This window comes from Maylandia zebra, linkage group LG13, assembly GCF_041146795.1.
Source record: "Maylandia zebra isolate NMK-2024a linkage group LG13, Mzebra_GT3a, whole genome shotgun sequence".
NCBI lineage: Eukaryota > Metazoa > Chordata > Actinopteri > Cichliformes > Cichlidae > Maylandia > Maylandia zebra.
The window spans coordinates 15457695-15472287 of NC_135179.1; the positions used below are offsets into that span (position 1 = coordinate 15457695).

A 14593-nucleotide genomic window follows, 5' to 3' on the forward strand; every position below is an offset into this window, starting at 1 on the left:
CAGAAGACCACAAAGCTCAAATCATCTCACAGTGATTTCTTGAACATGCCTATGGCAAATCTGCACCAACTAGGTGATGCTATCAATACGGACCAAAATCTCTGGAGACTTTTTCCAGCACCTTGTTGAATCTAAGCTATAAAGAGTTAAAGGTACAGTGTGTAAAGTCTCACAACTAGATCTCAGTAAATTGCAGAGTCAACCGCATTCTCTTTTCTTGCCCTTCACAATTCAAGTGCACAGTGTTTTGACACTGTTAGTGGCCATCAGTGAAACCTTCCTTAAAGTGGATTTAACATCGTTGGAAACTTGAGCCTGAAATTATAGGCTATAATAAAACTATAATAAAATAAACTACTGCCCACGCCTTACTTTTAATGGATTAATTCTGAGTTTATGAGAACACATCATGTGTTAGAAGATGTAATTATACACTAATCAATGCATATTTATGAGTACAGCAATCACTTCTTTCTATCACGTAACCTGAAAAAAATACTTACTGTACCTTTAAGACAGCTCTAAAGGCAAAATGGGGTTCAACCCAGGATCTTAACATCAAGCCATTAAGCTACATTTGAGATTAACATCTTTATACTATTAGGATAATATATTCAGTTTAATCAAACAACTTACACACACACACCTTTTATCTAAGTAGTAAAAAGATTGTACTTCTATAGATTAAAATCAGTTTTTCTCGGGTATGTGAGACAAATATTTTTTGGGCAGCTGGGATTTCTATTTTCATTGCAATACTGGAAGTGACCACCTGGAAAAATTAGCACCAAGGTGTACAGATCTCTTAATTATTCTTAATTAATTAGTCTTAGGTTCAGGATAAGCATAAACACATCCATCAATACGGCTAGTTATCCAACTTTGGGAGTCTTTACCAGCTGATTCTAACTGTAACAAACCAACACCTCCGTTTTTCCACATCATATCCGCAAACGCTGTATCATCTTCCATCTTTGTTCTGCTGGATGTATAATGTACTGTTTAATCCACATGTCGGAAGGAAAATTCACGTTATGCAAAGCAAACATTCCTCCAAATCTCCTGCTTCTCCATTGGTGCCTCACCTCTTGAGAGATGGTAATGTGGGGGAAATCAAACATTTTTTTCTGAGGAGCCAGCCCTCAAGACATTCAAATGAGGCAATACATTTCGATTCATATTTCAGGTGCAGTTTCTGGAGTGTTTAAGTGATGAGAGTAGCAATCAGAAGCAAAGAGCTGGACTCTCAAACTTGGCTGAAGTCACGGCTCTTGGTTCGCTTCAGTCTTGTGTGCCTGTGGAGAGCTGAGGCATCTCTCTGGTCTCTCAGCCCAGCACAGCACATTCATTATTAATCTACCAGAGTCTCTCCCTCCTTCTCGGCTCAGCCAATTACAGTTGGGCCCCTGCGACTGCTGCCTGTCTCATTTGACGCTGCGCTGGTTGGCTTTGATGTCTCTATCAACACGAAAGAGCCGGGCACCGAGTCTTAATAGAGCAGAAGGGGATTATGCGACTCCCAGCCCCCGGGGGTGGAACAATTTTTAAAATATATGTTTAATTCATACTTTATTTTATTATCAGGAGACTTTGGGCCAAGCTTTAGCCAGGGTCTTGCCACTTTCTGCACTGCTATCACAGCAACATGCTTGTTAATCCTATTACCCTTTCATTTGGGGAACCACACAAGCCTGCAAGCAGAGCAGGCTCGACTACCAGAGGCCTCGCACACCTCCCTCCTGGGCTGGCAGCCTTTCCTTCCTCTGCTCATTTCATATGGAGAACGCCTTTATTAACCAGCAGAAGCCACTCCACATGCAGCGCTGATACTCTGGTATGAAGTCGGGCTGCTTTGGCTCATAAATGTTAATGTTGTTATTAGGGTTCAGAGGTCAGTTTGCTTCTCAGAAAAATCTACTGGTACTTGGCAAAAATGTAAAAACCACGAAAGCGAGGTTGCACAAACTCCAATCGGCAGCAATGTTTCCAAATATAATCAACCAATTTCTGCTTTTTCTCACCACTACACTGCCATTAGATGCTCGCAGCTCCCTGGTTCCACTCAGTGTTATTTGTTTAAAGTGGGCTTTTCGCCATCAGTTGAACTTCTAACAACAATCGTTCCATCACTTCCCTAACTCAGGTCCCACTCGCTATTTGCAGCACTGACCTTTAAAGCAGGAAGTTACTGTTAACACAGCTCCAACGACAACCTGCTTTACAGCATTTTTTTCCCTCCCCCTTCTCACCAGGGACAGCGCTCTGCACTAAAGTCCCGTCTCACACATGCTAAAAATTTAGATTACAGGGTCTGGGTACCGTCATTTAAAATTACAACTTCATTTGACAGCAGCGGTGTCAAGTTAGAAGACCGCACTAGCCGCGACGCCCAATGACAAAAATTCACTTTGGAAATTCATTTTCATTCTGCATGATTTTCATTAACGGAAAACAGCAGCTCTATTACATAAAGCTGTGATGTAATTTTGTGAGCATGACTCAAAGCAGCGGGAAACCCCACGCAGAAGAATCTCAAAGCTGCTTTCATTATCAAAAAGAAAAAAAAAAAAAAAAAGACAACATTGCATACATTTATTAGGGATGGACGCCAATTCTAATACATGCAAATTCACCATTGTCCTTGAAATGTAGTGTCAACATTATTGCAAACACTTGTCTCCCTGCTGTTTTGTGTATTATATTTTTATTATCTTAGGATAAAAAAAACATTAACAATTACATGGGATGCCTTGTTCTGCATAATTTAACATATACACAGTGGGAACAGGAATGGCAATGCTTTAGACATCATCACAGCCTCTTTATAACCCCCGCCCACCCCCAACCCACTGCCCGCATGCAGTTTGCACTGCACAAAGGCCAAAAGTCACGTGAGACAGCCTGCAAAGAGCACAAGAAGCATTCACAGTAAAGGAATATAGGAAGGAGGAGAGGATGGAGGGTGGGGGAGAGTAAAAGATGAGAGGAGAAGAGAGGGAGTGAAACAAAGTGACTGCAGCACTGGCCTTGGTTTAGACAGGAGAAGAGCAGCATAGTCCTCGTATATCATTCTAGCTTCTCCCACACTTCAACTCCCATCTCCTGATTGTGGTACTCTTTCCATTGTCTTTGACACGAAAAAGTTTGTTATATATGCATGTATATATGTATATACATATATGTATGTATATATATATAAACACAGTTTTATAGCTACAGCACCTTTTCCCATGGGGCAACAGTGTCAATACCTCGCACATGGTTCATGGTCGTGCCAGAGAGAGAAAAAAACAAAACAAAACAATATATTGGTCAGGATATTTCATCTTTTTTCCCCCTAAAATTGGCATTTGACATGATGATATTCTATTGCCGTCTGGGGGAGGGAAGGGACAAAGGTTCTTCTTTTGAGTTTATATTCAAGTTTTCTCCTTTTTTTCTGCTGTATAATTTCTTCCTTTTTCTTGTTTAAAAAGAGTTCACACTTTTGTGATTTGTGTGTGCTGCTCTTCATCAAAAGGTTCATTTTCCGGATCTGAGTCAGTGGTGTCAGAGTATCGATAATGGTCTGGCTCATTGTCGCTAACGTCGGGGGTGACTGATGTTGAAGTACTAGCCTCGGAGTTCGGCTCCTCCACGGTTTTCGTAAAGTACAACTTCACCTGGAAACCAAGACGAGATGATCACAAACAAGTCTCGTCGCTGCTCTTTTCAGTTTAAAAATGCAAAGTGAACTGACAGCAGATATACGGTTATTCAACAGCAGAAAGATTACAGCACTTACTTTGAAGTTTGGTGAGAAGTAGCGGTTAGCTTTGTCTTTGTTGGCCTTGTCCAAGTCGTTCTTATTAAGTGTCAGGATGAGATAGTCCTTGTCCCTGTCGCTTTCTTTGCTGCTTTCCTTCTTCTCCTCCCTGTAGTTTTCTCTCCAGTTGTCCTTGCACTCGGCACTTTGCAGTTGGCCCAGTCCCGGTCGGCCTGGTCCAGGTCCCTGTCCCGGAAGACCCTGCCCTGGTGGCCCCTGCTGGCTCTCTAAACTGTTAACTGCCCCGTTCTCCATCTTGTCCCCACCCTCCTCTGGTCCAGGGATGAAGAAAGTGTTCACCCAAAAATGAAACATTTTGTCCTGGAGGGGGAGAGGTTACAACAGATTGAGTGAATGAAGTACTGAAAGGAAACTTTACAGGTTTTTGATTAGGTTTCTTTCCAAAATCAGTTGTTCTAGCTAAGGCTGATGGTCCATTTTTTACTGTCAACAAATTCAGAGAAAAGCCAGCCTTGCACTAGTCAGTTTAAGTATTTTTCAACTGCTGTGCACCCAGTACATTTCTTTCTACCAATGCACTATTCTACTCCTGTTTCAGAAGCGTTTGTTAAAAACTGCACCCAGCCATTTTAGGAAATTAGCGAGCATTTAACCAGTGTCGTTTTTAGCAAACACTACTAACAGGAGTAAACAGTGCATTTTTTGGGGTCTATTTTCAGCTGTGGGTTAATATAAATTTCAGTATTTATGGCAGCAGGACAGCGAATGAGGGAGTTACCTCAAAATAAACTGGTTGCCCTGCTTGTGGTCCTGAAGGAACATGCCAATGGTGTGCCTAATTGATCTGTTTTTAATAGTTTTTGGGACAAAACTGGCCTGCAGCACAGAGACCCAAGATATTAAAAATACCACATTTTTGATTTTTGGTTTATTTGTGAGAACTGTGGCAATAAAACCGTAATTGCTGGCACCCTGCCAAGTGTGAAAATGCTTAGTCGTCTTATCGTTCTGTGACCTAGTCACTTTATGGCATACAGTGGCTGAAATAAGCTCCTAAATTAGACTGAGCAAATGAAGCCGCAATGAAATCTCCCAAACACAGACAACTAACCTTCTTCAACATCTTATTCTGTTTATGGAAGAACTCCACTTTGATGTCTCCGCAGACTGGGAGCGGCTGGGGAAATTCAAAAAACATATGCTTGTCCTCGCGCCGTGTGTGAGCGGGGTTCGATGTGTGAATCTTCACTTTCAGCTGGTACACCACAAACTGGGGATCTGGAAAAAGTGTTGACGTTGTACAGGGGTGAGGAGCACGATGGGTGAGATTTGTGAGAGGGGGAAGGGGGGAGTGGGAGAGAAGAGACAGAAAGCACAATAAGAGGAGTGAGCGACAGTGGAGGAGGGAGTAAATCAGGAGGGCGAGACAGGATACAAGTGTTATTACATGAGTTTGACAAAAGAAAATGGCACAGCACACCACCACCTCCCACCCACTGAGTAAGTGAAAAAAAAAGTGATAAAACATTATATTAAAATTAAGGAGGAGAAAGGGAAAGTTAACAGGCCACAAAATGTAACACCCAAATAGACCCAGAGACACAGGACCCTATTCTGATAGACAGTCATTGGTTTGGTCTTGGACCAGCACAACACGTTGCATTTAGAAGAATTTTAACCCTTTCTTCTTCCTGTCAGGGTGGATGGTGGTGCTGGAGATGACTTCATGTGCCCCTAAGCTTTTCCTTTCCTGCTAAGCAACATGTCTACCTCAGACTGCTCCTGCCTTCTGGATCTCTGGGGCCATATAAAAACAAATGAGTGAAAAAATAATAATGGATGAAAGGCTCATTTACCCCAATGCCAATTCCCTTTCTTGAAGCCCTGAGGGGTCGGCTCGCTCCTGTTTTTAATGGTACTGTCCCCTTAGAGAGAAAGAAGGAGATTATCACAAACAGGGCCTGGCTGGCCTGTCAGGGGCTTGACAGCACAGCAGGTACAAAACACAAGAGCTCTACACAAATATTTACATCTACATAGCTTTTCTTAACAACAACATTCAATCCGTGGCTTCAAAGCAGAGTTGTGCATCTTACAAAAACGTTTGACAAGGCACCTAGTGTGCACATGAGAAACACAAAGAGGAAGAAACAAACGGGGAACTTTGAAATTGCTGAAAATCAAACGACCAAAATGCGTCAGTTTTCTTTGGTGGAAATAAAGAGAGAAGTGTTTGACATTGAGCAGTTTCTAGCAATTAAACTGGTTTCTATTTTATCATTGCAGTGAGCTAAGAACTAGAAAAGCTAGAAAAACAAACCGCAAAACAGAAAAAAAGCGATGCACATACAAAGACGTCAAACTCAGAATAGGGCCTTTTTAAGCAGAGGGTTAGCAGGGGAAAAAAAGAAGGAAGGATCGATACAGTCAGGGGTTTGCAGCACAGTCACGTGTTAGGGTAAAGAAGTCACAGACATGAAGGAAGGACAGGTTGCTTTTTCTGACCGACAGCTAAAAATGGACAAATTCAGATACGAGGAGAGCACAACATCGTATGACTCAGATGCATTTGAGCAGATAAGCAGAATTATTTCACTTTTTTTTTTAACCCCCTCCTCAGGCTAAAACAGAGCACTATTTAAACACTAAAAAAAGGTTTTCTACATGCAGCTAAACACTCTGCATTCATGTGAACATGAAAAATGAAACGCAGGGAATGAAATTTAATTAAGAGTGACATTATTTGCTTAGAAATTTGGGGAAATCACTAAAGTTAGCACTGCAGTAAGCATTTGGTTTTGACGGCTGTTAAAAAAAATAAATCAAACGGGTTGGACTGCTTGCGTTTGTCACTACGTCAACAGGGGAGAACAAGTGCAAATGTTGGCAGACATTTTACAGCCGTCATATCAATTAAACTCTGAGCAAACATGCAGTGATATGTAAATACTCATAACTGAGTGGCTGTTACCGTCAGTGACTTACTGAGTGCTGCGCTATTGTTTGCTAAAATTACTGCCATCTAAATTCCTCTCGACTTTAAGTTACTTCCTGGTTCGGCCTTAGGAAAACATGTAAAACCTGTGCTTATGTAGCTACTACTATAGGATGCGCTCTTCTCTATAGAAGGGCATGCTGTAGTTCTTCTCGATGGTGAGCATAGAAAACGAAATCCTATAAAAGTCTCTCACTAGAGAGGAGCCAAAAAAAATTTAGATTAATGGCTCGGCTTTGCAGTTTTCGGAGCTAATAAAAATCTTAAAAGGCTCCTGTGGAAAAAAAAATCTGAAATTTTTATTAAGACAACCAGTGGGGATCTGGTTCACCGGGATTTTCTGTGAGCAGCAACAAGCAGACTTGATCGATACAAAACCGCCCTTGTTAGTTAAATACAGCACGAAATTCAGCTGTACTCAACAAGGCTATTAAAAAAAAAATAAAAAAAAGAAACAGCAGAGGACAACTTGGCTCCACCACAGATGACCTGCAATGCCCTACGGTGCTACGCTGCAGTGTGTGGGTTAGCCCCACGGTGCACCATACATGCAAGGCCCTCGCTCTGTCTGAACAGCGGTATGCATGCCTACGCCCTAGATTGGAGTTGAAGTTGAACATGAGCGTGACTCACTGCAGGTGCCCCCGCTGAACATAGGGAGAGTCTCGAACACCATTTTGTGGAAGAGCAATGCCACCGGCTTGTACTCCAGCTGGTGCTTCAGTAGGTAGCTGTAGTAGTAGACGTAGCGACGCTGGCTCGGGATCGTTACTCCCTGCAAACAAAAGCAACAATGTTTAATCCAGGGGTGCCAAACATAAAGCCCAGGGGCTGGAATTGGCACGGAAAAGAGTCCACTCTGGCCCACTGGACGGCTTTGAAAAAAATTGAAAGGATGACATGAATTTGAGACTTTTAAGTGTATTTTATAAGTTTTATGGCTTTCCCCCCACAGCCAGTCATACTAAACCACTGTAAATAAGTAACAGATAAACAAATAACAGAAAGCTCCCAATCAGTCACTATCTACTATAGAAATGTATGATTTTAAAGTCGGATTACAGCGAAAAGAAAAAAGAAAATAAATATTTTTCATTTTATAATTACAGGACAGTCTTTTTCTTACATTTTAAGCTCAAAGCAGCATTTTTTAATCATGTAGTAAAACTGAGATGTGTTGATGAAACTACAGTACTATTACTTATGTTAAAATATCTCGCAGATTAAATGTGTAGTGAAACTTTTTTAGACTGACAGAAAAGGGAGTTTCACTGGTTCGGCACACTTAAGTAGGCCGTATCTGCATGTGGCCCACAATGCAAAATGAATTTGACATCCGTGGTTTTGACGCAGATGAGGGACGCAGGATGCAACATGAGATCACCTTCGAGTTTATCCGTTTAATATGTATTACTTCTTAAAACAGAGCACTGGTGCCTGAAATTATGCTTCTGTTCTCTATGTGTGTTCAAATCTTTGTTTTCTATGTGTGTTCAAATCTTTGCAACCTTGATAATTATTAGTGAAAATCAACTCAGTCATCTTGTATGGTCTCCCTCTCTTTTTCTTAGCTTGAACATGAAATTTACTTTCAATTTGAAACCAATTAAGCAGGATGTGGCTCATCAGTCACTGCCCTGCTTGATGCAACTGCTCTAAAAAGTAATAAAGCCTTCGGAATTGAAAGCATTTGTTTCGTGATCTCACCTTCTTGTCCCTTGTCCTGACCTCCCCATAAAAGTCAAGTGCTTCTTGGGCCTCCTGAAATTTCCCACGATGGAGGAGATACGCGCAGATCATGACTCCGGTGCGGCCCTTCCCGGCCTTACAGTGAATGGCCGCCACGTGATTGTCATCCTCACTGAGCCACTGGTCCAGGTCTTCACAAAACGGCTTAATAAGCTCCAGCTGAGGAGGGTTATGGTCTTCGAAGGGGTACTGTGCAACTGAGGTGTGGCGGGATGCAAGCCCACGCAAAGTTGTGATGAGAGAAGGGGGGGGGGGGGGGGGGGGGGGGGAGACAGTGCAAACAGGTCAGCATAGACAAGGTGGGCAGGGAGATGCTGAGTATTTTGAGAGATCTGACGACCTTGTGCGTCATCAGGCCTTCAGCAGGGCTTTTATTTCTTAAAAACAGCATTTATAGAAAATGTGAAGCAGCCTACCTCTGCAGTTAAATTTGGCAGTATCGTAGTGTCTTTCTGCACAGCTGAAATGTCAAGAAAATCCCCCCCAGAAAACTCCAGTTAGCAATCACACAAGAGGAAGCTGGTAAGTAAACAAGGATGAGCTCAGATGCAAACAAAATGTAGAAACTTACAGGTTGTAGATTTTGTAGTGGTTTTTATGCTTTGAATCCAAAAACCTGTCCGCAGAAAAATAATAAAATCATTAGATCGATATGAGATCAAAGTGCTAGAGCAAAACGAATAAACTCATGTACTGCAGGATAAACTGCATGTTTGTTATATTACCCTTTACCGAGATCACACTTACCGTACTACATCATCTATATTGTTTCTGTACACGCCTTCAAGTCTCTCTGCTGGAAAGCCCATTGCAATGATATTTGGGTAAATATCTGTTCAAGCAGTCAAGGAAATGTACAATCTGCAGGAAATCAAGAGGGAGCTACTACCAAGGCTCCCAGCGTCAGAACTAAAGCTTTTAAAGGAAAGGACTGCTTAAAAGAATTTGCCATTACAGCACAACTTCAAGAATGCAGACATGAGTGAAAGGGTTGAGAAAAGTTTTAGTCCACGCCATTATAAGAGTGTGATTGTAGTTATGGATAGACAGGAGAATAGGGGAGGGGTGCTGGCCAGTATGTGCGTGCATGTTGTGACAGATGGCCTTGACAGTGAGAAGCAAGCAGTGACGGCAGGAGTAACCGTGCTCCTGCTTCAGCCAGGCCCACATGTGGGTGCATGAGTAGAGTCTCTGCTCCCTGACCGGCATGTATTTTTAGAACATAAAGTTATATTGGGATGATCGCAAATGTTCGACTTATCTAGTCTGAATTCAGCCAGAGACATTTGAATATCTGCGAGATTGCAAGCGGGAAACATGAAGTCACACATGTAAGGAAGAGGGAAAAAAAGTTAACTCAAAAAACAAATGCGCCGAGCTGCAAATTTGCAGGTGCAGAAAAAGGTGGTGTTTGTGTTTCAAATGGCTCCATATTTCCGCAAGAACGGTGAGGAAAATGTCGTGGCCAATTATATGGTGACATACATTCACTCTTAAAGGCGCACATCAGTGTCACATTGCACTGAAAAAGAATAATTTGGTTGGCATGCATGTCTTGAAGGCTCGGCTCCAACGCCTACCTGTAACTGAAGTCTGCTCGTCAGTCTAAGCTGTGGGATTTCACACTTTAACCACTGACTAAAGGGCAACCTTTTCTTACACTTCCTGTGCCACAATGTCAAAAATAGAAAGGCTGAATATTTCTAATTGGATGTGTTTCGTTTTGTCCCCCCCCCCCAGAGTCAAATCACTTTTTAAATGGTCAAAATAATTTGACACACGCATCTGACAGCTTTGGCGAGAAAGCACAGCCGGCAGCCTCTATACAGCCCTCAACTTTCCTGGTGTGTGCAGTGCACATACAAGAACCTGTGGATGTAAAAAGCCCACAAGGTCAACTCTTTTGATTCAGTCTGCATACACACAGCTCATTGTTCAATCAGCAGACCTACAAGTACAAAAAAAAGGTTTTCCACAAACCCGGGTCAACTGTACTATGGCAGACATTAATGCTGTTTCAGCCATTTTTGGGGGAAATTTTCAGCAAAACCCCATCAGAGGATTTCAGTAAGTGCCTGCACGCAACCCCATGCAACCAGGCTATGCACAACACAGGCCTCGTACATAAATTCAAGCCAGCCCTATAGCAAATCTTTGAGGTTATTTGCATACAGCCAAGCTACTTCCTTGAAACTCAGCACAGCCGCCTAAGCTGTATATCCTGTACTATAATAAACCTGTTGATTAAGGGCTCAAAAACCTAATTAGGAGATAAAAACTAGTTTTTAATGCTTTATAATGGGCTACTCTAACCCGTGGATCTACGGGCAAAGTGGGTCCAGTCAGACTTTAACTGATCTTTACAAACCTTCAGGGAGAACTTCAGTCCAGAGCATGGGGGTCTTGGTTTCTGCAGCTGGAAAGAGATTCATATGTTGGACCCCTGAAGGAAGCTCCAAGTAGGAGGAAAAAAAAATCTGATGCTTTAGACACGCCTTTTCTTAAAAGCCAGCCCTGCCTCAGCTCTATGCATATGCCAAATCCACAACTGAGAACGAGAGAGGGGGGGAGATAGGGAGAGTGGGACCCAGCAGGAGCTAAGGTGGGGAGGACAGGAAAGGAGGAGAGCAGAGGAAAAGGGGCAAGCAGAGGGAGGGAGAATTAGGAGTGGGAGTAGTAAAGAAAAAGAGCAAAAGGAGAGGAGAGGTGGTGGATTGAGAGGGTAAGAGGGAGAGAGCACTCAGACAGCAATGATGATACAAGATCACTGGCAACTCTATTTTAAGGGCAATTCCCAGAACTGTGATACTGCATTACATAACTGCAGAAAGCCCATATTGTTTTTAGACATAGTGCCAAACATGATAAAAGGGATAATTCGAAAGGGCCCACATCCAAACAAGAGGTGGCTTCACACCAAAGAAAGATTCCACTTTTGAGTGGTGTACCCTATTCACACCTGCACAAAGCTGTAGAGGTATACCACAAGAGTCCTGCCACTGACAAGACATGACATTCGATTTACCACATTATAAAAGCAGGCGAGAAACATCAGATCAAATACTGTGAGACACGCCTTTCATCAGCATCTGCAGTCACACATACATCATAGCTGACAGCTCTGCCTGAAATCACTTCACTATGTTTCTATCTATAGTGTCAAGTCAAGGTAACTAGCACTCAGCTCTACATCTGCACTTTCAGAAAAGAAAGAACAAAAAACGCCACTCAGCAAGGTTTTCAAGTTGCTAACAATAACAAAAGTAAATTCGGTACATAAACACTCCAGGCCGCTCAACTCTTTGTATACTTTAAGGAACCAGATAGGGTTGGAACTTCCATTATTGATTAATCTGCAATTTCAGATTCCTACCCCCCACCCCCAGCACACACACACCACCCAATAATAATGTGGAAAAAGTCCCAAAGCCCAGGTGGGATTTTCAAACGTCTTAATTTCTTCTTACAGTAAACTGATTACATCAAGTTTTCACATTTGAGAAGCTGGCTTTGTATTGTTTTTAGTTTGCTTAGAAATGTATTTATGTTTTTTATATATATATATATATATATATATATATATATATATATATATATATATATATATATATTTATTTTTTTTTTATTTTTTTATTTTTTTTAAACAATAGGATATGATCTGACAACTTAATTCCGCCATAAAACCAAAAATGTCAAACTCTGGGACTCAGAGGTGATCTCAACACAAAGGCATATTAATTGAAACTTTTACCATTAACCAACTTTAAGCACTGTAGCAAATTACATTTTGCATTTAGCTGCCCAAAGTCAACCACTTAAGTTGCTATTCTAGCTTACCACAAGCCAAATAAGCAAAAGTACCAACTTTAGAAGCGGGAATACTGCGCCAGTGAGGTCAGCTATTGTCAGTGTCAGTCCTGCTGTGAAGATTGAAATTTAATTTCTTTTAATATTTTAATAGCCATCTTAACAAAAGGGAAAGGAGTTTTATATCCATCAGTGAACGTTAAATCCATTAAGAAACACAGATAAGAGGGGCAAGAGTACTTTAGCCATTTGCTCGATTGTGTCAAAACAAACGAGAAACCCACCGAAAATTAAAAACCTGGGTAGCAAATCCAGATGTAAATAAAAGCCAAAGATACCCTAAAACAAATCCTAAACGCATCATATATGCTTACGAGAGGCACAGATTTAAAATGATAAATATGGCCAAATGACTAACAATTTCACAACCTTCACCCAGGTTCACCCAGGCTAAATGCCCTGTCACATTTAAACACAGAGACCAATGTCCAGCTTAACAGAGGTTTCCAGCTGTGATGTTAGTGTGGTATTCATACGTGCCGCTTTGACAGATCCACCATCTTTCAAACATGCTGGGTGACAGCAAAGCTGCGCTGTCGGACCAACTAGCAGCTAGCTACGATAAGTAGCAGGGGAGCCATCTACCTCACGTTACTCCACCGAACTGGTTCCAGTGCTCTTAACCAGTGCAGCTAGACCATGTTAGTGACCAGTGGCCCGAAAGCTTTACAAATTAAGAAGGATACATGTTAAGTCCAGGTCGAAACCATCCTCTTGGTATCTCCTTTTGTTCCGACTGACCATTTCTTTTATAATCGACGACATTGTAGCAGGTGACAGGAGTCTATATGGGGTAATCTAGTATTGGCGGTTTGGCCGATTATGTCGCAGTCACTGGGTCTGCTCTCGGTGGCTCACGGCTGAATTTTCCAGGTCCTGACAGAGAAGTGCTAGCCAGCAGTAGCGGTGGCTGTCGGTAGGATTAGAAAGGCTTCCTCTGGATCATAAAGACGGGCCTTGCTCTGCTCCTCCGCGGAGGCCCGACTTTCCCAATCCTGCAATTCGTTTTGCAAACACCCCCGGATAAAATACATGCAGGTGTCCTTAGAGGAAAATACTTCAGAATGCCGTGAAATGTCCAAGCTGAAGGCTCAATGGCAGCTGCCGCGATTGACAGCAAGAAGACAGAGAACTCACCGGTTCTCTAAACCCGTATCCAGTCACTAAGACGTAGCTAGCTCGCTAGCTAACTAGCTAGCTAGCACAGCTAGCTAGCAACAATAGCTAATGCTACCTCCTTTTTCGATCCAAATGCCCCCTAACGATTTAACATTGTCATCGACTGATTGCCAGGAACACATCTGAAAAAAAGTGACAGGCTCCACCTTCGATGTATAGAGACTATACAAAGTTCAGAAATGTGTACAGGCTGATTTGACAGTTCCGTCCCGGGAAATCATCTTCTTTTCTCGCTCCTCTAGCTCCAGCTGAACTCTCAGGCTCCCATCATGGCCTCCACAGAAGGAAAAAAAGAAGGTAGAGCAGGCTGGGATTTTAGAGTATGTATCACGCCGCCTTCATCGTTATAGTCCCACCCGCTTAATGAAACCTGACAAACGCACACGTCTCTAATATGCTTCTACTAATTACGAATACGCGCTGAAAAGCAAAATGCCTACACGAGTAATCGTTCTGACCCCGAAAAGCGAGATAATAGAATTATTTCGTGCTTGTGGCGGAAGGATAAAATGTGTTCGCTTACGACGCTCCCTTCTGTCAGTGATCACGTGTGATGTAATTAGGGAAGTTTCCAACATAATGTCACTTTTCGCGGTTTAAACTGTCATTTCGGGTATGGCAAGTATATCAGTGCAAACTGTCGACCACGAGTTTGCACTGCATTTGCTTTTACAGAGGAAATGCTTATGTGTTGACAATATCTCCATCGGTTCCTTTGTTTTTTCAGTCTTCTCAAAGCAAGTAATTTATACCCAGGTTAATTGCATGATCATGCACTTTGTTTGCAATGACGAACACCACCATAAATAAATAAATAAATGAACAGGATTAAATCTGCATGATATAATTGCGGACATAATAAACACAGGTGTGCGCAAACTGTGAAGTTAAATTCACAGTTAAATTTAGGGTGCATCCTTCACAATATCGTGTACAGTAGTTATTTATTGTATTTAGAGTTAGAGATGAAACGATCGATCAATAATCCATAGTAAGGAGGGAAATCCAGCCAGGATTTTCTGCTGGTTCCGCTTGCT

General features: G+C 42.1%; 1 protein-coding gene across 2 annotated transcripts; it reads right to left on the minus strand.

The window, feature by feature from the left end:
* Positions 1 to 2577: 2577 nt before the first annotated feature.
* ptena (phosphatase and tensin homolog A) lies at positions 2578 to 13852 on the minus strand. Of its 2 annotated transcripts, XM_004551562.3 has the most exons (10): positions 13064 to 13851; positions 9258 to 9342; positions 9082 to 9126; positions 8927 to 8970; positions 8469 to 8707; positions 7395 to 7536; positions 5623 to 5691; positions 4878 to 5044; positions 3785 to 4126; positions 2578 to 3662 (listed from the first exon to the last, which is right to left on the minus strand). In XM_004551562.3, exons 1-10 carry the CDS (start codon positions 13140 to 13142, stop codon positions 3480 to 3482), a joined length of 1395 nt encoding a protein of 464 aa, XP_004551619.1. In that variant the 5' UTR covers positions 13143 to 13851; the 3' UTR covers positions 2578 to 3479. The 2 variants fall into 2 exon arrangements, with proteins under 2 accessions (XP_004551619.1, XP_004551620.1); XM_004551563.3 differs by lacking the exon at positions 5623 to 5691 and having other exon boundaries at positions 13064 to 13852.
* Between the last annotated feature and the right edge of the window lie 741 nt (positions 13853 to 14593).